Here is a 22,249-nt window from a genome sequence, read left to right as displayed (position 1 = left end):
TTTGTGAGGCAAGCATGACATCACAAAGCTGTAGCAGCCATGCGCAGACCTATGCACACTCACTGTAAGATCCTTGTGGAGCTGCTTAAGGCACACATGCTATCTTCGCCTGATTAGTACTCCAGCCTTCCACCCTGCATCTGTTTTAAAAAAATAACTTGCAGTATTTTCATTTAAGAAGTACATTAGCTGACCATAATCAGAATATTATGAGTATTACCACTGGACTTGAAATACTGATCATTGTGGTCTGACCATGCAGCACTGATCAGCTAATTTGAAAGCATAATTAGCCATGTGGCAACCTACTATCTCAAAACAAGCCATAAAGGAGGCGTCCCCGAGAAAGAAATCATATACAATCCTATAAAGTAGTAATAAGAACTGAAGATTTATTACTGTTTACAAGGCTTTTCTAAAGTTTGTAGCCACTCCCATTTGTGTCTTTTGTTGTTTAAGGCATGGTGACGCAGTGGTTAGCACTGCTACCTCACAGCTCAGATCACATTTTTGGCTGTAATAATCAGTCCAGCATAGTTGGCAGATACTTCCTTAGTCATCAGGGACACTTAAAACACAACTGCACCATCCTAAGCCAGTCAAAATGATCTTTGTTCCATCTTCCACTTTGCATTTCTCTGAGTTCAAAGAAGTTCACATTTACATGATTTTGCCAAATTTGCAGTGAAACTCCGCAGGGTTTGCTCATCACCAATCTTTAATTGTAAATCAGAACATTATATTCAGAAATCTTAAAATAACTTCCTGTCTATTTATTTATTTATTAAATGCATGTACGTTCCATACAATCAAGTCAAACTTATCAAAACTAAATTCAATTCAGCCTCCACCCATGAGAAAGAGAGGAAGGCCAACAGCCAGAGTAAAACTTTGAGAGTAGTAAAGAGGGAAAGAAGTCCTTCTTCCCAATATAAATGCTTATTCTAAAATGTTATTGATTAGATCGTACCAGGTTTTTAAAAAATTTTAAACAGATCCTCTAAGTGAGAATTAAATTTTTTTTCCAATTTCTTATAGTATATATAACATCAGCCCACTGACTTAAAAGAGGTGGGCTAGGATTCTTAAGGTGAGTAAGATAGGTCTACGTGGTAATAGTGAAGTAAAATAAGCTTCCTGCCATTTTAAAGGTATCTTAACGTGTATGTAGGACATCCTGAAATGGAATTTGAAACATCTCGTAATATATTTTAAAGGGAGTAAAGTATCTATCTATTTTTATATCTTAAGATGTCAGAAATTGAAATACAGATACCTGAAAAATATTTTAGGTGTTACATGGTGGTGTGCAGAAATGCTGATTGGAAGCACTCACAAATTTATTAATCTAGTTCTTACTCCAGCGGACTATCTGCTAGTCAGACTTTACATCACATACGTTTTGACCACTGCCAGAGTGTTTGCTGTCCTGGACAGGTCCTCAGAAATATGAGTTCCCATGGACCTAAAGGAGGTGACCCTCTCAACCAGTTCCCCATTGATGTATAGAGGGCTGGCTCTGCTCTGTGCCTCCTGAAGTCAATGATCATCTCTTTAGTTTTGTGGGTGCTGAATGAGAGATTGTTCCTGGAGCGCCACACTGAAAGCTTCTTTACCTTTTCCCTGTATGTTGACTCGTTGTCACCGATTATGAGACCTACCACTGTGGAGTCATCAGCAAACTTGATGATAGTGTTACTGGAGTAATTAGATGTACAGGGTATAGAGAAGTGGGCTCAGTACACAGCCCTGAGGGGAGCCAGTGCTAAGTGTGAGGGTGGAAGGGCTGTGGGGGCCAATTCTAATAAGTTGTGGGTGGCAAGTGACTAAATCCTTTATCTAAGCACTGCAGGGGGGCTGGTGGGGGGAGTTCAGGTTATACAGCGTATCGATTAGTATGTAAGGGATGATTGTATTAAACAGCTATAATCAACAAATAGCATCCTTACATGAGTAAGGGCTCATCACTGTATGAAAGGTTGTACTGATGACATCTTCTGTGCATCTATTTGATCTATGAGCAAACTGGTGAGGGCCAAAGGTGGGAGGGAGGTTGGCTTTAATATGCTGAGCTATAAGTCTTTCAAAATATGTCATGATGTCATTAAGGAATTCAAATCAAGACATTATGGATATCTACTGTTTTAGGAATTACACAAATGCATCTTCTTATTCTGTCATTAGTTATAAGTTAAGAATGAGTATCATTTTCAATTCTTTTGCAAATCATATGAATAGTTAGTTTCCCTTGTAGGTTTGTTACTAGTGATTTTATAGTAGAACAGAAAAAGGCGATAAAGAAAGACATTTTATATTTTGCAAACTCTATATTGTTGGATCACATAACCTAAGGCCTAGGTGGAATATATTGTAAAACCATATGAACATACACAGACCACTTAGTACATTCCTTTTAGATTATGGTTAAGAAATTACAATAAAGATTATTTTCCTTACAAAAACAAAGTCGTCAGTGTTATTTGCAACATTTTACTAATATTCTGTGCATCTATTTTTCATGGTGTTCTGTCTTTGTAGTTGAACCTTGTTTTTGTCGGTAGCAGGTCTAAAGATAAAGTTAAACTTGAAATAAATGTTTGGGTTGCTGTAACATCTGTGGAGCAGCTATATGCAATTGTAGGACTGAAAGTGCTTAATGGTGGTTCTTATTTTGTGCCCTACAAATTGCATTTTAGTAATGTGACAAGTAATACAGTCCTACAAAGCAAAAAAAAAAAAAATAATAATATAATACAATACACAAGGTAAACTTTGTATTGAATTTAACAAGTACAGGAAGTAAACATTTCAGGAATTTAATAATCTAAAAGCAATGCAATACAGGAGGTTATTTGTTTTAATGGCATAGAGTAGTGCAACAAGGACTGAAATGCATTGCATGTACATATATGGAACATAAATGAGCATTCTCAATTTTATTTTATAGTACTTTGTTATTTAGCATGTACATATATGGAACATAAATGAGCATTCTCAATTTTATTTTATAGTACTTTGTTATTTAGTTGTAATGCTCATGGCCAACTGAATTTCCCTTACAGGGAATGCATTTGACCATGACCTTGAACTTGAACTATACTGTAAATTATGTCAGGTTGGACTCAAGATGATTAGATAAATAACCTGTACTGTGACCGAAGTTGATGACTGTTGGCAATATCTGAAGTCGTATTCTCTTGTTTTTAGTTTTTAAAATAATGAATTAATTAATCAGGACTAAAGATTCTGAGTTTTATTTCTTAAGGCTAGCTATAGATTTTAAACAAATATCTGGTCTTCTGGAAAGAGTAACAAGTAAAGTTTGTTTCTAAAAGAACTACTTAGATGCAATGTATACATTTCTTGCTATGCTAAAAGATTCCAATGAGGCATGGTCAGCATTTTCCTTTATATGGGAAATATGTACAAAGATACAAAAATGCAAACTGACTCTCGGTTTGCTTATTGGTTAAGGAGCTGAACTTGCAGCATAACATGACTGAAATAATCAAATACGTAATACCAGTAATTACTGTTCTTGTGTGCAGTATCTTGAAATAATGTTTGACATGAAACTAATGTATATTGTGTATTACAGCTATTTAAAATTATGTAACAAATTTTGTTTTTCTGTCATATTTTGTACTCTACAAGTTTAGTTAATTTTTGGGTACTTGCAAAAGTGTTTATGGTGTCAGAATTGGGTCTAACTTGTAGTAATTCAGCATTATGATAATACATCCTAGAAAGAAAATAATTGTTACATTAAATAGTCACAGTATAGAAGTTAAGCTGTTTTTTTAAAAACATAATATAAATGCACTAAGTTTAAAATAAGTGTAAGCAAAATGCCCATTAAATGTTGCTTGCTTCTAAGCTATTGCCTCTTGCTGTAAATAGTGACATCTTCTGTGTCTGTCCGCCCAATCTGACAAGCCTGTCTCATTAACAGTATGTACAATTTTATGTTGTTGCTTTTTCATTTATCCAGCCACTGAATGGCACAAATATATCTGCAAATAAAGTCATACCTAAATACAGTGCAACAACAGATTATTGTCCTGTCAGTGAAAATGTTTGACATTGAATGTTGTCAGGTTTTAATCCAAATTTATTATTAGGTAGATGGCACCTGAGTGAACAAATAACACATTTTATTTACTGATGTCATTTATTAAAAGAGTAATGTTATCCCAAACCAACCACCATTGGGTATACAGTATGTAAACAATAGCTACTAATTTTGTTCTCTCAGGAACCCTTTTATCTAATAGTATATGTTGATAGAAGACCAAAAAAAGTTCAGTATCAGAAGTTTGCAATAATGGAGGAAATCATGAAAAGGCAAAACATTCTAGATAAAGTTAAAAAAAAATTCTAAACATAGTAAGTAAATTGTCTTAAGATTGCTCTCAGTAATAGCAGGAAGAGATTTATGTGTGAAAGGCTATCAATGCACATAAAATAGCTGAAAACATTCTTCTTAAATAAGCTTTTACTTTTTCCAGTTTGAAATAGCAAAATTGATAATGGTGTAGGTTTGTTCCAGTTAAGTAAAAATAAAATAGTTTATTTTAAAAGCAAGTGCCATCTGGAATAATTTCAAAAGAAGGCCTTAGGTCAGGGGTGGCAAACTCTAGTTCTGGAGTGCCGCAGTGGCTGCAGGTTTTCATTTTAACCCTTTTCCTGATCAGTGACCAGTTTTCATTGCTAATTAACTTCTTTTTCCCCTTCATTTTAATAGCCCTGTTTTTAAGGATTTAGTGCTCTGAATTAATTATTTTCTTCATTAAATGACAGCCAAACAGAAATCAAATTTGAAACAAGTCAACAGTTGAGCAGCTAAATTGGGGTTTAAAACTCCAACTAATTTCACTCCAACCAGTTTCTTAATGAGAAGCCAATTCTTGCTGTTAATTAAACTCGTTATTTAATTCTATGGCTTATTGCTGCTCTCATTCTGACACAGCAGACATTTCCATAACTGTTGATTTTCTGTTTTGCTAAGAACTAGGGGGCTTTGCTCGCCAACCCCCGTTTTTGTTTAACTGGATACACACTTTTAAGATTTTTTTTTCTTTGAATTGTTGCTGTTTCATTAGTTTCACTTTTATTTCTGAACTTCTGTAAAAACAATATTTGGAATCTTTCGAGTCCCAGTGTGCTGAATCTTTTTAATGAGGTCAGTGAGACATGTGTTTAATGACTTTGTACCATAATTCAGGATAGGTTTCTCTGTTTGGAATTTCAGCACAGATAAAACGATCCACATCATCAGCAGTTAATAATTTTTTTTGCAAAGTAACCAATAAGTGCATGTAAGGTAAACTCCGTTTTTGAAATTCTCTTGAGTTAAACTTCAAAGCCTTACAATATTTACATACTTCTGACATATCACCTATGTCCATCCAGTATATTCAATCTCTATTCACCTTTTCATTATTTCTCCGAGTAATAATTTCTCTTTCTTTGCACTAATGCAATGTTTACTTTCTTTGTTTTGACACTGTCGTTTTTTTTCTGCTTTCATATTCTGTATCTTGCTCTGCATGTGTTTCGCCCCAATGTTTTTTTTGAGGCTTTTGAATTCCAGTTTTCATTATCTCTAACCTGCTCTGCATGTGTTTGGCCCCCTTGTTTTTTAACCTCTTTATGACGTTTTACTTTCTTTTCTACTCTTGTCTTTTATTTCTGACCTCGCTTTATCCTGCTTTTGTTTCAATGACACCTGGTCCGTGGTGATTATTTTCCCTTTTTCGAGTGATAATTTCCATTTGTTTGCGCTACTGCGATCTTTACTTTTTTTTATACTTTCTAATTTTCCTACTTTCATATTCTTTAACTTTCTCCACATGTGTATTGCACCAACGTTTTTGTTTTGAGTCTTTCGAATTCCATTGCTTTCATAATCTCTAATCTGCTCTGCATGTGTATAGCACCAACGTCCGGATTGGACGTGCTTTCTTTTCATTTCCACTTGTTCCGGGCTGATAATTACTTTCCTTATTTTCTGCACCTAGATTATTTTTTTTCTTTTTTGTCTCTCCAACGCTTTTGAGTCTCTTTTCTCCGTGCTGCTTTCTTCTTCGCTTAGCCGTCTACGTTTCATCCATAACGTATTGTCCTTATATGCTTTATATGTGCTGAGAGCCCTGGACCTGTCTGTGCTTAAAGCCAAAACGCGACTGAGTGTGTTGCTGCCCGTACTCTTATTTGGTTGTAAGTAGGGTGTGTCTTGCATGAGTCCCGTGTTCTACGTCATCGCGAGACGGTCCTGGGTCAATCACTTGGCACAAAGTCTCATGTTTAAGGTCCCCGCGAGACGCTACGTGGCCAATCTCTTTAGTCTCACGGGTCTTTAAGTGTCTTCCGTGATCTTAACGTGAAGATCACGTCTCGACTCCCTACTGTTTCCCAGCAGGATTTTTTTTTATAATAGAGAGACATTGTCAAAATATTTTGGGGACCTGAGAGATCAACCTTACTGAGACCTTCACCTTTCTTTATTTTCAGATATTGTGTGATAGGCATGGGTGAGCTGGTCATGTGGCACCTTGTTTTGCATCTTATTATTGTTTGGCAGCTAATTAAAGAAAAAGAAACAACTAAGGGACCTGAATCAAGTTAATTAAAATTAAGGCAAAAGGAGTTAATTAGCAGCAAAAACTAATGAAGAAGATGGTTAGAATGAAAACCTGCAGCCACTGCGGCACTCCAGGACTGGAGTTTGCCACCCCTGCCTTAGGTAAAGGTGTATATTCCAGAGGCTTTAGACATCCAATAAAATTTGAGTTGATGGCAAAACCAAAATGTGGCCAAGAGGCTGGTGCTTGGTGGCATCATATTCAAGTGAGATCTAACGCTGCATAATTTTTTTGTTTTTGCTTTTTTGTGTTGAAAGACTGACCTGAGAGATGTGTGTATGAAGGTTGATTTTAAATTGTATTTGACTGTCTTGCTGAACTCACAGAAGAATGTATTCTTTCAAGTGTGGTTTTAGTTTCATAGCTCAGGACTGCATAAGTAACGCCTTCCTCCCAAGTTGTTTATCAAATACTAAGAGTGTTCTGTTTTATATATTTTGATATTATTTAAAGTTGTCTTGTTTAGCAAAAATGGTTGCAATAGATAAAGCGAAAAAGCAGGGAAATGATGGGATATTACAGTGATCAAAATCTGTAACTTGCAGGTGATTAAAGAGAAATGTTTATGCATCAGGATTGGTGTTGTTCAAATGATGTAAAAGTGCCTTAATACTGGGTATTTTAATGAAAATAAAAATATGATTTGACGCTTTATATATACAAATAGAGGTAATTAAACGTATTCATAATGATATGCATGTTAGGGTCAACTATGAACATTTATAAAGAGCAGCATATGCTATAAAATATGCTAATGAAAAAAGACAGCAGGCATTTTTTTCTTTATTCAGCTATGCAGATACATGTACTGTTCATACCAGAATTTTTTTACCTGCATATTCACTAACCAGTTAAGACGGCCAATTGCTTGATAGTACAAGTCTTCCTTTTAAATCTGTAGACTCCAGAGCAACAATTTCCTCAAAGAAATGATGTTTATTCTATGCTAATAAATTAATAGCAAGTTCTTAGAAAATGTACTTTGACAGAGATACAAAACCCTTGGGATAATATAATTAAAGTAAATTGGACTAATATAAAGATCTATTACCCTGCCTAAATAGGTCTTTGCTTAATAGAAATTCACATTTACGTTACTAGGATACGGAGAAATAAACACTAGTATGTTAATGGGAAAACAGTGTACTTTTACTTTCATTTATCTTGTACCTAAAAATATTCTTTTTCATCTCTAATGAAAAAAACAAGTTCAGAAAATTAATGGATGGATGTACAGTACTGTAATTGTCTGCTTGAGGTTTCCTGTTCTCAAATAGAAAAAAATAAAATATGTTTAGGATATTACAAGAATGGGTGTCTTATCACAAATTGAAGAAGAATGGCCACCATGCTTTATATAGTGAAAGAAAATTCTTCATACAAACAAATCTTTTAAAGCCATAATGTAGTTTCATCTCTCTATTATACTAAAAAACACCTCTTGCCCAGTCGTTACTCGTTCTGTACACATCCTTTCTCCCTATCACCCTCAACTCACCATTTGCCCTTCAATGCAGTTGGTTATAAATTACATGACAGAAAAGTAAATTATCTATTCAAGAACGTTGCATTTTAGATTGCAATAGAAAAAGAGCAGCAAGAGCTGATAAAGAATGTCGACAAAAAGAAAATGAACAAAAAGAGCTACATTTAATAAAAATCAAGAACAAAGAGAATCGTCCAATAAATGAAAAAGAGAAAAATATACCGATCAATATGCTAACAGAAATGAAAAAAGCAATGTTTATAGAATGTAAGTTAAGGGATAAAGTCATTCATAATATTGTTTTTGATGAGGCAGTAATACTTTTTGTTACGTTTTACTTTTTTACTTCTACTTTTACTTTTTTAATTTTACTTTTTACTATGTTTTATTACTTGAGGGTATTTAAAATAGACAATTATAGTGAAATACTTAAGTAAATGATTTTCTGTCTATAATAACTAAGCACCAAACCGTCTTCCTCCCACACCCCACAAACTCTTCTATATACCATCTCTTTAAATATAGTCTCTTTTTCTAATAGAGGAGCGTCCCAACACCCTTCAAGCAACTCAGCCGCAAGATAGTGGGCGCCTGCCTGCCTACAGGTTTTGGTGAGTTAAGTCCTCCTAGTCATATATAATTTCTTTTCATTTTTAGTAACTTGTCTCTCTGACAATGGGGAAAAAGAAGCATTTATCACAACTATTTTGTTTTATTATTTAAATTATCCTAAGAATAAATGTTTTAATTGGAACATTCTCCATGTATTAATATCTTCTCCACTATTATGTATGATCATGGTCGATTCAACACACATTTGGAAGCTATGTGAAATATGTTGTCACCCACATGAAACCTTTGCTAATGTAGAGAGCGTATATTCAATTAGCTAACATTATAAAGGACAGTATTTAGTGAGTGTTCATTACACACTTAATACTATGTATACTTTTTTTGAATTTCAAAAGTATTTTTTAATTTCCCAAGGTTAATTCTCTGTATATTTGATAGCAGGTTTAACAATCTAATTAAATGTGACAGCTGGCTGAATAACAATGCAACACAATTCACTTTTTACATTATTGGGTTGTGAAGCACCAAAACGCATTGCATGTCTGCCTCAAAGCATGAACCAAAGAAGGGTGAGACAATAATCTATCACACTTCCATTCTCTTAGTTTTACTAGCATGGGAAACAACATAACCTGAGATAACATTAAGTAAGCCTCGCATTAAAGATGCACAATCTGCTGAGCTTTTCCTTTTGTAACGATTAAATGAGTAAAGTAGCAGAGAGCAACTGGCTACTACATAGAGAACCAGAACATGAACTGTACTAACAGCCATTTCTAAATACTGTAACTATTAATGTACAGTATGTGCCCCTTTATAGAGGAAAGGAAAATAAAGAGAGCACACAACTCTGGAAACAAGCACTTGTGAAAAATTGATCATAACGTATTAATTATTATCATATCTAACAAATCTGAGCAATATGCTGAAATACAGCTTTAATAACAAAACTGGATCATGATGGTCACACTTATTTATTGAAATGTTACGAACTTCACTATTGTAAGAAAATAGGAATTTACTAGCTATAGTCAGTAGACAACCAAGAACATTTTTCTGGTACCTCAGTAAATTAAGTGTGCTAATGCAGCACTGTGTACTGAGAGGCATGTGTGTTAGCACAATGTTGCATTTAATTACCTTCAAAAAACATTACACACTTTTGCTGAAAATGATACCTTTGTGCATGCGGCTTTGCTTTCCGAGATACCTGACGCAGATGCAGACATTGGTATGTTCTGTGACTCATGTCATCTGTTAGTTGTTTTTTGTCCAACAGTACATCCATTACAGCCAGCAGATCTTTGGTCTGTAACACCAATAATGGCAAATGTGAATCTAAGATAAACTTACTGTATTCTTCAATGACGTTTGATTCAAGCAACAACTAAAATGATAAACTGTGAAAAACTACTTCACTGACATTTTCCCATATTATTTATGGTTAGGACTCGGAGACCATATTAAGAGGATTATTGCATTGTTGCAATAAGTAGTGCAAGTTGAGCTTCCCAAAAGAATAACTGATTTCCACTTGATCAAAATCCTTTGGCATTATGGTGAGTAAAATGTCAATATTAGAAAATATATATATAAAAAAATATAATAGTATTTTAACATGGCCACATTCTACTTTTGGAAAGTTTTTTTTCAAACACGAGACTTATTGCAAATAGTTCCTTCATTCTATTTGCCCTTCATGGCAAAACAAGACAGAAGTGCTGTCTAAAAACTTAACAATACCATCCATCAGTTTCAGAAAAATGCACAAAATGCAGCCTTAATAAGGTGTATATTGTGATAAAGGACTCCAAGTACCTGGACTCAAGCATTTTGTTCCTGTGCTATCTGGGTGATGATAACAATTCAACAACATTCAGCATAACAGGTTCAGAAACACTTTTTTCCCCAAAATTAGCACATGTCATAAACAGTTAAAACATTTTTTTGTCATAATGCTTTTATAGTAGTAAATAACAAGCAGGTAAGGTGTACTGCACAGCATAACACATTAACAATGTAACAAGGATAGGCAGCTACTCTTCAGTACAATAGGATGCCCTTGTTTCCAAAGGAAAAGTTAGATTTATGAAAAATGTTTGTTATTCAGGAGGTATGTTTTACATGGCAAGTGTTTCTTTTCCACTGTAATAACATTCCCTGTTATAATTACATGTATTTTAATTTCAGATCAAAAAGTTTATTTTTTAAAATGAATAAAGCTGGATGTGGACTACAAGCTGGATGTGGACTACAGTATCAGGTCTTTATGGCTCTCAAAAGAGCTTTTTCAGTGAAAAAAGCATTGCCAGTATTAACTCTATTCACCAAGGTAAGACGCACTTTATTTGAATGATCTTCTTCTTTTGGCTGCTCCTGTTAGGGGTTGCCACAGATACTATTTAAATGTCAGGTTATGCAAACATACATGACATTAAAATTATTATGAATATAGGTAATTGTAGTTTTATGTGTTCTTGATTACAATAATTTGTGCATAAAGATTAATTAAACTATCATGGTTATCCATGATATATATTTTACTGTGCAGTGGCTCTAAGTAGCTTGATTTGTAGTGACTACTTACAGGCATGTTAAAGGCATTGCATTTAACACTAGAATTACCAGAGCCAATGAAAAAACTTGTAAATCCGGCCCACCTCAAATCCGTTCGCACCTCTCTGTCAGCGTCTTTTGTCTTCTTTTGTAAGTAAAGAAAAAACGCGGTCACTGATTACAAGTGCAAGATGTTATGCGAATGAAAATGAATAATATGAATAATGTTGCATCAGTGCCACAATGTTTTCCGAAATGTACTATACAGGTCATAAAATGAGTTATTCCAAATATCATACATACCCATTTTTTTTGTCAGTGCGGCTTTGACATCATGGACCATAAGGTGCATACTAATTCAGCGTGAGCAGGAACACTCAATAAAACTGAATAAAAAAAATTCAAGTGATGGTGAGATACGAAGAAGGCAGATTCACCAGCATTTGGGTGTCAGCTTTTATCCCTCCAGATCAGAGAATTTCCAGTTCCGTTGTTTCAAAACACCACTGACATCTACAGTTATTCCCAGTTTCAGATATAAAGTAACTGCTTCAGATCTTGTGTTGTATTGTGATCATGACTGAGAGAGTAAAAGTGAAAAAAAACGCTAATTTTTACAAGTACTATAAATTTACACTATTACAGACACAAATCAAATGTATGGTTTTTATTGTATACTATTAACAAAAAGAGCAGCTCACTACTCTAAATGGTAAATTTGCCCAGGAGCTGGTTTCGAACTCATGACCTCCGGATTATAAGTCGACAGTTCTAACCACAGCACCACGGAAGCTGTCGTATCGTACTGACACATTTTGTGAAAGTGTTTATTTGATGTTTGGCCATCAGCCTTCACATATACAGTTCATGTCTACATTTTGTTATTTATTACTAAAACATGAAAAACATTTCTGTTTTAACGATGTCTTTACATAGATTGTTGTATGTACACATGACACCAAACACACATCAAATTAGTTCCCCTTACAATTCTGGGTAGCTCACTCCCAGATAAAAACGAGTTTTTTCGTAGACTCTGGTAATTCTAGTGTTCCTGCCTTGTTTGATTATCTGGGAGTGACTGAACTGCTAGAGTTTTAGAGTGGAAATAATAGATCGTTATTTGGAACACACGCATTTCATGTGTGTTCCGTTTCTACAGTAATCTATGTAAACACATTTTTAAAACAGAAACATTTTTCATATTTTAGTAGTAAATGACAAAATGTAGGCATAAACTATATAAAATATGAAGCCTGAAGTCCAAAGATCAAGTAAACACTTTCACAAAAGGTTAAAGAAAAAACAACAAAAGAAAAAACAACAGTTTCCGTAGAGTAGTGGTAAGATTTGCTGACTTGTAATCAAACGTCCCTGGTTCGATCCCAGCTTCCTCCTATATTTGCTGTTTTCAGTAATGAGCTGCTGTTATTGTTAATATTATACAGTACACACATACACTTGGTTTGCATCTGTAACACACGGTGTACATTTATAGGACTTGTAAAAGTTTCTGTTTTTTTTTTTTTTTTTTTCACTTTTATTCTCTCCAAATCACGATCACGATACATACTAAGTCGCGGATAGTTGACACAGACTGCTCAGCCAATCAGTGGAACTGTTGCGCCTTAGAGACCCGAGTTCGATTCCCTGCTGGAAAGAAAGTGTTATTTTTTTTTTCTTTTTAACCATATAAAGTGGTATGCGCTGTCAGTCAGTCAGATCGTTGTATTTTCATTTGGGATGCTCCTTTTAAAATATTATTTTTAACAATTGAGACTGCAATTAACATGAACAAGTGTCTTTATAACTGTTATTATATAATACAGTATATATAAAAGGGAGGGATTACCGTATTATACAATAAAAGCATACATTTGATTTACGTCTGTAACAACCGCTGTAAATTTATAGTGCTTGTCAAAGTTAGCGTTCACGCTCGCCCCGATCTGACACTGCTGTTTTCAAATAAAGACACACTATAACAGAGGTGAACTCAGATCGGAGAAAACAGAAGCCATCCCTGCAAGAAATGTCCCCTCACATATACAGTAATCCCTCCTTCATCGCGGGGGTTGCGTTCCAGAACCCCCCGCGAAAGGTGAAAATCCGCGAAGTAGAAACCATATGTTCATATGGTTCTTTTTATATATTTTAAGCCCTTATAAACTCTCCCACACTATTATAAACATTTCCCACACAATTATACAGCATAAACCCTTTGTATTCTCTTAGATATTAGGTAAGATTCGTTGAAATTATGTATGTAAACACAGTTTATATACAGTAAAACCTAAATATTATTTTAAAGATATCGAGCGTCTCCGATATCACATATGTTACAGCCATTACGACAGACAGGCCACCAGCAATAAATACGTACAATGCAAGAAAAATTGTATACAGTAAAATGTGTGTACAGTGACACTAAACTATGTACATGTAATAAGTACTGTACGTAGATAATTAATTATGGTTACTCACCAACAATGACACGACGACTTGTCCGATAACGATGAGTTTAATTTTACCGCACAACAAAGGAGAGTGTTACAGCTCTTCTAAAGGAGCCTCTTCAGGCGATTGTGTAGCATCGCTGTTGTTGTTCTTCTGGCAGTCTTCAATCCAAATCCCTAAAGCAGATTCCATCCAGACTACTGCCTTATCACGTCCACTTGCAACTCGTTTTGCGCCCTGGTTAAAGTACACTGCGGCTGTAGATCTTATATGCTTTTCCTCCTTTTTAAATAAAAAGAATTGTGGACTCATGCCGTAATGGTGTCCTGCAGCGGTGTAGCTGTTCCCTTCGTTCAACATATCCAAAACTTTTACCTTTTCTGCAATCATTTGCATCTTCTGTTGGCGCTTGGACACGGCCCCTGAAGCAGTAGCAGGAGCACGTTAATGCTGAATGAGTGAGATGAGATTTCCTGGTTAATGCAGCACTCCGTCGCTGAGCCAATCAGCACACAGGAACTTTAACTGTGTGCTCTGATTAGGTAGCTTCTCAGTCATCCGCCAATAGCGTCCCTTGTATGAAATCAACTGGGCAGACCAACTGAAGAAGCATGTACCAGAAGTAAAAAGACCCATTGTCCGCAGAAACCCGCGAAGCAGCAAAAAATCCACGTTATATATTTAGATATGCTTATATATAAAATCCGTGATAGAGTGAAGCCGCGAAAGTCGAAGCGCGATGTAGCGAGGGATTACTGTAAGAACAACACAGCTGCACCAGGCGTAAAGGCGAAAGTCCGGCGTCATCCTGCCAATCACCTGTCCTTCAAAGAAACAGCACGGCTCACAGAGCTCGCCAACGCCACACCGTCTAGATCTAAACACTAGTGTGGTGTATGTGCCCAAAAAAAGTCTAACTGCATTCTCGGACCATTGCTCGCGTACTAAAGTGTCAGCAGGTATTTTTCGTGGCATTACACGTGTAATTTGTGAGCATGCCCTTGACGATCAAACAGAGGAAGCTCTGCAGTATACTTGTGACTTTATGCTGTAGGAAGATAAGTAAATAAAGTAAAACTAGTAAAACTAAAAAAAAGACACTAACTTTGACAAGTACTATACATTTACAGCGGCTGTTATAGTCGCAAATCAAATGTATGCTTTTATTGTATATTAACAATAAGAAACTTACTAGTCAAAACGTTTATTTTGGAAGACGTCAAGACTCGAACCCAGAACCTTATGAGCTGGAGTCGGCAGCTCTAACCAGTATATTACCCAAGAAGGCGGGACAGAAAGCAGCACTAACCTGGTTTCTTTTTCTTCGGTTATAGCCTTAGAAAAAAGCGCATTTGTTCTGATATACTTTTATCTTTTGTGAAAGTGTATAAAGATATTTGGAATGCAGGCTTCACACATTATACACTTCATGCCTACAATTTGTCAATTATTACTAAAACATGAAAAACGTTCCTGTTTTAATGATGTGTTTACTGTGCATAGATCGTTGTAGACTCGGAACACACATGAAATGCATGTTCCAAATAACGATATAGTATTTATAAAAGGTGTCATTTTGCATGACTTCTCACTCTATACAGCTCTAAGCAACTGACAAGTAGGTAAGCAGACTTGAGCTGAGAAAACTGTGTGCCGGTGGGGGGATGTGATAGCAGACTGCTTGCTGTTTGCTGCTTATCAACACATTTAAAGGACAAAAGACGCTGACTGAGAAGTGCGAAGCATATTAAGGTGGGACGGATCTACGAGTTTTTTCGTAGGGTCTGGTAATTCTAGTGTTAATGCCGTTTCATATAACTTTTATTTCGAAGGAAATTATAACTGTGTTCTTTGTGTTCCACTTGCCATGTTTAGTATTTGGCAAAGCTTATTTTAAATTTGTAGATAATCAGATAAAACTGCAAAATTATCAACCAATGTTTCAAAGCAAAAAACACCCCTGCTATTTATGTACTTAAAAAAGATGTACAGTGATCCCTCGCTATATCGCGCTTCCCCTTTCGAGGCTTCACTCTCTCGCGGATTTTATATGTAAGCATATTTAAATATATATCGCGGATTTCTGTGGACAATGGGTCTTTTAATTTCTGGTACATGCTTCCTCAGTTGGTTTGCCTAGTTGATTTCATACAAGGGACGCTATTGGCAGATGGCTGAGAAGCTACCCAACGTACTTTTCTCTCTCTCTCGCGCTGACTTTTTCTGATCCTGACGTAGGGGGATTGAGCAGGGGGGCTGTTCGCACACCTAGACGATACGGACGCTCGTCTAAAAATGCTGAAAGATTATCTTCATGTTGGCTACCTACTGTGCAGCTGCTTCGTGAAGCGAGATGCTGCACAGTGCTTCGCATGCTTAAAAGCACGAAGGGCACGTATTGATTTTTTTATCTGTCTCTCTCTCTCTGCTCCTGACGGAGGGGGTGTGAGCTGCCGCCTTCAACAGCTTTGTGCCGCGGTGCTTCGCATACTTAAAAGCAAACAGCCCTATTGATTTGTTTGCTCCTTTGAAGAGGAAGATATGTTTGCATTCTTTTAATTGTGAGACTGAACTGTCTTGTCTTGGAGCACAGTTTAAACTTTTGAAAAAGAGACAAATGTTTGTTTGCAGTGTTTGAATAACGTTCCTGTCTCTCTACAACCTCCTGTGTTTCTGCGCAAATCTGTGACCCAAGCATGACAATATAAAAATAACCATATAAACATATGGTTTCTACTTCGCGGATTTTCTTATTTCGCGGGTGGCTCTGGAACGCAACCCCCGCGATGGAGGAGGGATTACTGTATATGGATATAATGATTCCAGACATGGTACAACCACACACGTGTTTCCCAATGGAAATAACTGTGTAATTAATATCATTGCTAATATCACCTTCAGGCAGTGAAGTTGTGATCTAACATTTTGCTGTTGTGGAAGAAATAAATTAGATAGAAATTTTGTCCTCTACTACAGTGGTCCCCAACCTTTTTGACAGCAAGGACCACTTTATTAGAAATTTTTCCACGGACCGGTCGGGGGGTTGGGGTTGGGGGGTGTGTGTGTGGGGGGGCAATTTTATACACAATTTACATAACATTTCTTTTATTATTAAGTTATTAAGCAGTTCGCATATGTTTGCAACCTGAGATTTTTCTTCTTTTTTTGCATATAACAAAGACATATGCTTTGCATTTGCCATTCCAACAGATTGCACATCACAAACGTTAACACTGTTATCGTTTTTTTCGTGTCAGCCGTTTCTATAGGAGGGTGACAATGAGTTAAATTCCAATGGATGTTTTTCAAATGTTGACAAGCAATAAGCAAAAGGTATCACTGAAAACCACAGAAAACAAAAACAGCAAAAAAAACAGTACGAGGAAAGTTCGAAGAAAGAATTTTTTTACAATGTTTCTGTTTGGGGATTGTTGTGCAAACGTGCACATCTGAGCTGCGACCACAGATCTAACTGCTCTGTGGATGATTCATTCAGGCATTTCAAGGTCACTTCATTGTAATGAAAGCATCTGCTGAATGTACTTTGTAGTAACGCGATTTCTATAGACTCGTGTCATATGGGGAAACTGTCGGGACCATAACAATACTTTGTTGTAATACTCTTTCACCTCGGTCTCTCTCCTCTCTCTGCACCGCTGCAAAGCCCCGCCCGCCAAGCGTTCTGAAAAGTCTGAGTGAGTCTCCGTTGCCGGCAGTTCTCTCGCGGCCCGGCTGTCAGACGGCTGCGGCCCGGTAGTGGGTCGCGGACCGGTGGTTGGGGACCCCTGCTCTACTAGAACCTCTTAAAATAATCACCTTGAAGAACCAGGCAGGAGAAGGCTCGTTCAAAGAGTCTAATTATCTCTTCATAAAGAGAGAGCACACTGTTATAGCAGTCTTCTAAGGGACAGTACCCACAGCAGAGATGGTCACAGAACATAGACCGAGAGCCATTCTCGTAGCTAACTGAATTTGTGTAATAGTGCTGAATTACTGCTTACTCTAATTGGTTCACTAGCTTGTATTTACTCTGATTGGTTCATTGGCTTACACACCCAAACAAGTATACCGAAGTAAAAGTCTCATTTCCACTACATTCTTGTCTTTCAATACCTCTTAAGTTCGTCTCTTATACTTTTCTGGAAAACTGTATACATGACAACTGGCAGGTCTTACTAGGTACATGAAAGAACGTGACATCAGCCGATTTCTTGAACCATAGCTTGGAACATTCCATTTGTTTACTGAACCATTTTAGCAGTCTGTTCATGCTATTCTTCTAAGACAAATGCTGTGTATTTATTTTTATGTACACTGCACAGCAAAACACTTTGTGCACTGTTACCCTTATAACTAAAATTATTCTCTCACACGGTAATCTATTACAGTAGTTCTTAAATACAAATTCAAAAGTTATTTGTTGAAAACTAAGTTTAATTAGAATATTTTTGAAACACTCGTGATAAATTGCTTGATAAAACCTTTTTTATAATTCCATTTTAATAATTATTTACCTTTGCTGTTGACTAATAAAATGATAAATATTACAAAGAGGTTTAAAAAAAAAAAAAAAAAAAAAAATCCGAAATTTAATTTTCATGATTTCTCTAGCATACAGTAAGTAGTAGGTATTTTGAAAGATGCAGTGACATTAAAAATTGAAAATATGCTGTTTTAATACTGATTAATATATTATCCTTTAATGAAATAATGCAAAGGTATGCATGTATATTTATTATTGGTCTTCCCAACAAAATAGATTAGAATATCTTACTATTAACAATTTCTGTAAAGAGTATTTCCAGGTTTGTTCATCACTGATGGCATCACTCACATAGAGTATATGCAACACTATATTGTGGCTCAAAGTGTGCAGCACTATCACATGAGTATTAGTACAGTATACTGTGTGGTTTTCCTTATTAGCTGTATTTTGTTTTATCTAAGGATACTATTGTTCATTATCTTTAAATAATAATATGAAAGATTGCACTAACAGTTTATTTTCCAATTGTTCAGAATCCATGTCAACTTTGTGATGAAGCAAAAGAAGTTCTTGAACCATATAAACACAGGGTATGTATTAATAGCTGACAGTAAAGTAAGATTAGCTATATTATATGTAATAAGGAATAAAGAACAATTTTTCAAGAGTCCAGGCACAATACAGCATTGTTTTTTAAGATTAATTTTGCTGCATGGCTGATATTTAATCTTTAATCTTTGGAAACTGTAATGTTTTGTGTATGTAAAGCATATATCAACATTATAAGATGCAGTTAGTTTTTTTTTTTTATATATATATATTTCATCTGATTTGACTGTAGAGGGCAAACTTCAGCAGTACACAAACCCAAATAAACACCAGAGAGGCCAAAATGTAAATAAAATGGGTTTTATTAAAAGGTGAGCTTTTGTCTTAGAGGGAACATAAAAGTAACAACAAGCAGAAAATAAATAAGACCTAAAGTCCCACTTAGCCCACCAATATCCGTGAAAGTCCTTGACAGCCATGTGAGGCAGCAGGTCTGCTTGCCACAAATACAAAAAAAAAACATTCCCTGCTTGCATGAGAACTATATAGAACCTTCTCAATACACTGGCATTCTTTCTGCCACTGTCTGAGCCCTTGCCACTATCTCACCTTCTATCTCTAAGCTCTGTGCTGCAGTGATCTAGGCCATCTGTAAGCTCTGTGCTCTAGTGATCCAGGTCATTTTGGATAACTTAGAGTAATTACATCCACAACAGTATAAAGCTATGGAGCTTTACTGTTAGTATTTCCTGATCTCAGCCCACTGGACCTGTATTATTCAGGACCAGATTGTTTTTTCTGCTAAGTATACTTGAGGTGCTATTAGATAACATGCTGTAGCTCTAAGGTGCTATTAGATAACATGCTGTAGCTCTAATTCTCCTCTAACAAACTGGGGGACTCTATATAAAACAACCTGGGTTCCCCTAGTTATTTTAGAGTTGTGATAGAAACCCCAAATATAACAATTTCAGTTATAAGTACTTGTAGTAATCTGCTGTTTGCAAAGGTTACCACTCCCTGGGTTTTGTTCACAGCACATAATCTGAAATCCCAAATCTTTACACTTTTGATGTGAACTAAAGCCAAAACAACTTTGTATTTATAAAACTCAGCTGTTAAAACTGGTGGATGTTTTAAACATTCTCTTGTTTCTCTTTCCTGTACAGTTTATTTTGCAAGAAGTAGATATAACGCTGCCTGAGAATTCAGTTTGGCTTCAGAGATACAAATACAATATACCTGTCTTTCATCTCAATGGACAGTTTCTAATGATGCACAGTGTGCAAACGGACATTCTAGAGAATAAGCTTGCCCAACTGGAGGAAACGAAAGAAGCATATGAACCTTAAATCTCTGTGAAAGTCTGTATGTGTGTGCGTGCATGCACACACACTGTAGTGAAATTGCACATCCGGTATCGGTTTCTGCCTTATGCATAATGCTCCCTAAGAAGTCAACATCCAGTTTTATCAAACAAAAATGCAGTAACACGTTTGGATACTGTTGACTAGATACAGACATTTTTATGATTATTTTCATCAGAACAGGTGAATGAATTTGTATCACAGATAGGAAACATTTCCTTGATATCCATATCTATGACATTTTTAAGCCGTATTTTCTAATTACCTGGAAATTACTCTTTATTAGCATTGATAAGGCAAAATGTTACTACATTTTAACAATTGTATAATTGCTTCTTATTTTTGTCTGTCCCTACTCCTTTTACTTTAGACCTTATACATGTACTGCACCTTTTATTTTTGGGGAAAAAACATACCATGTTTCATACCATGAAACAGTTAGGATTTGTTCTTATTTAAAGGCTTACAAAATGCACAAGAGAGACAATTAACGGACTGAAACCACATAACCTCAGTCAAATCAACTCTACGACAAAATTATTTTAATTATCTCTCCCACAATATTAAAATAATTGTTCTTGTCTAGACATCACAGTATATATACAATTGTTTTTTTTTTGTTTCGTGCAATAACTGCTATTATTTAAGCTTATCTTTAAGTTGTGTAAGGAAATGTTAAAAAATAAGTTAATTTGTGGAAGAATTAATTATCAATTAAAAATGTGTAAAGAGGTTAGATTGCTTAATATAATATATGGTGAAATTCTATTTCTTTATAGTTTGTCTGTTTAATGTAGGTGTATTTGCCATGTAAAATGTCTGAAATAAAACCTTTTACATCTTTTTTTATACACTTGTAAAAGTCACTTTTTTGGTTTGCCAGCAGATGGCAGTTTGTATTTCCTTCTTCTACCCAACTTATATTGATCTATATGAAGTTTATTTTTCACCAACCAGACCCTTTTTACCTGGTTGTTTAGTTTAAACTAATAAAAATGGAAACCTAAAACAAAATCAAGACTGACTTTAATAAGTTATTCATAAATTACAGTTACCTATATCTTTTTAAAAATCTTTGTATTTATCAGGACCTTTCAGCGAAGCAATCTCTGACCCATTTTGAATTAAATCTCTATGAACGTAAAGAAGTACTGGAATATCTTATTGTGAATGTATTTGAATTATATGTTTTAAGTTCAGTTTAAGTAACTCGCCAGTAAAGCTGCATTAGCTTAATTTGGAGTTACAGCTTTCACAAGATTGAAGTTCTCCACAAGAGCCCATGGAAAAAGTAGGATTGTTCCAAAAGACAGCAGTAACATCACAACAACCTGGAATACCAGTTCTGGAAATGTCCACATACTGTACATACACCTGGAATTTTTAACCTGACCTAAAGAAAAATATCATGTGATGCAGTGATGGCACTTATCAACAATAAGGAGTGGAACAAAATTCACAGGAAGTGATGGTTTAAAGAGAGAGACTCTGGAGTATAGAACCAACATAGAACAAGACAGTGCAGCTGAAAAAAGAGACAGGATGAAACATTCTTATTATAAAATCTAAATAAAAATGTAAATGATATAAATAGGAGCAGCATTTTTATTGTTTTAATAAGGAATGCATATAATGCAGATGAATGACCTACTTCATATGTATAATGTCATATGTACTCAATATGAGATTCTTATTTGCATGTCTCCAGCAGATAAGAAACAGTAGTATAATGGCAACAACAGAAAATGAGTATAACACGTAACATTTAAATTCATGAGTTAATATAATAAAAACTCCCACACCACAACAGGTCTGTTCATGCAGTTCATGGTAAAGCAATGCTATTAATAGCAGCTATTGACTAGCCTTGTGGCATGAGGGTATGAATTGTCCCAGAATTTCATGTTAATGGTCCTGTACAATTTGCCAGAACAGAGGAGGAAGAAATGTGGCTGTGTGTGATGGTAAGATCTTTAATGATGTATTGTTAGACGTTCTAAGTTACCATGTAGTATACTGTATATCCTGATTTAAAGAGAGCTATTTATGCTCAATGTTCTGAGCTGTCTCTTAATCTTTTGGAGTAAAAATTATACATTTGTAAGATCTCATCATTTTATAATTGTTTTGA

At 35.5% G+C, this 22,249-nt stretch overlaps 2 protein-coding genes across 3 annotated transcripts in view; both read left to right on the top strand.

Annotated features, from left to right (window-relative positions):
- c7h5orf63 (chromosome 7 C5orf63 homolog) overlaps positions 1–22,249 on the top strand; it is a 389,765-nt gene that overhangs the window by 1,798 nt on the left and 365,718 nt on the right. The window contains exons 2-6 of one of the 2 annotated variants that reach the window (XM_028805231.2): positions 8,672–8,741; positions 10,152–10,262; positions 10,894–11,035; positions 18,736–18,792; positions 19,921–20,782. In XM_028805231.2, the coding sequence (XP_028661064.1) occupies positions 10,916–11,035; positions 18,736–18,792; positions 19,921–20,103 (360 nt within the window). In that variant the 5' untranslated portion in view covers positions 8,672–8,741; positions 10,152–10,262; positions 10,894–10,915 and the 3' untranslated portion in view covers positions 20,104–20,782. The remainder of the gene's footprint in view (positions 1–8,671; positions 8,742–10,151; positions 10,263–10,893; positions 11,036–18,735; positions 18,793–19,920; positions 20,783–22,249) is intronic. The other variant, XM_028805233.2, reaches the window with a different exon arrangement.
- LOC114654597 (E3 ubiquitin-protein ligase MARCHF3) overlaps positions 18,734–22,249 on the top strand; it is a 120,620-nt gene continuing 117,104 nt past the window's right edge. The window contains exon 1 of the mRNA XM_028805225.2: positions 18,734–18,792. The gene's annotated coding sequence lies outside the window, so the exon portion shown is untranslated. The remainder of the gene's footprint in view (positions 18,793–22,249) is intronic.

The sequence above is a fragment of the Erpetoichthys calabaricus genome, chromosome 7 (assembly GCF_900747795.2).
Source record: "Erpetoichthys calabaricus chromosome 7, fErpCal1.3, whole genome shotgun sequence".
Taxonomy (NCBI): domain Eukaryota; kingdom Metazoa; phylum Chordata; class Cladistia; order Polypteriformes; family Polypteridae; genus Erpetoichthys; species Erpetoichthys calabaricus.
The sequence above is the reverse complement of the archived record's forward strand: the minus strand, read 5'-3'. Positions and strand labels throughout refer to the sequence as shown.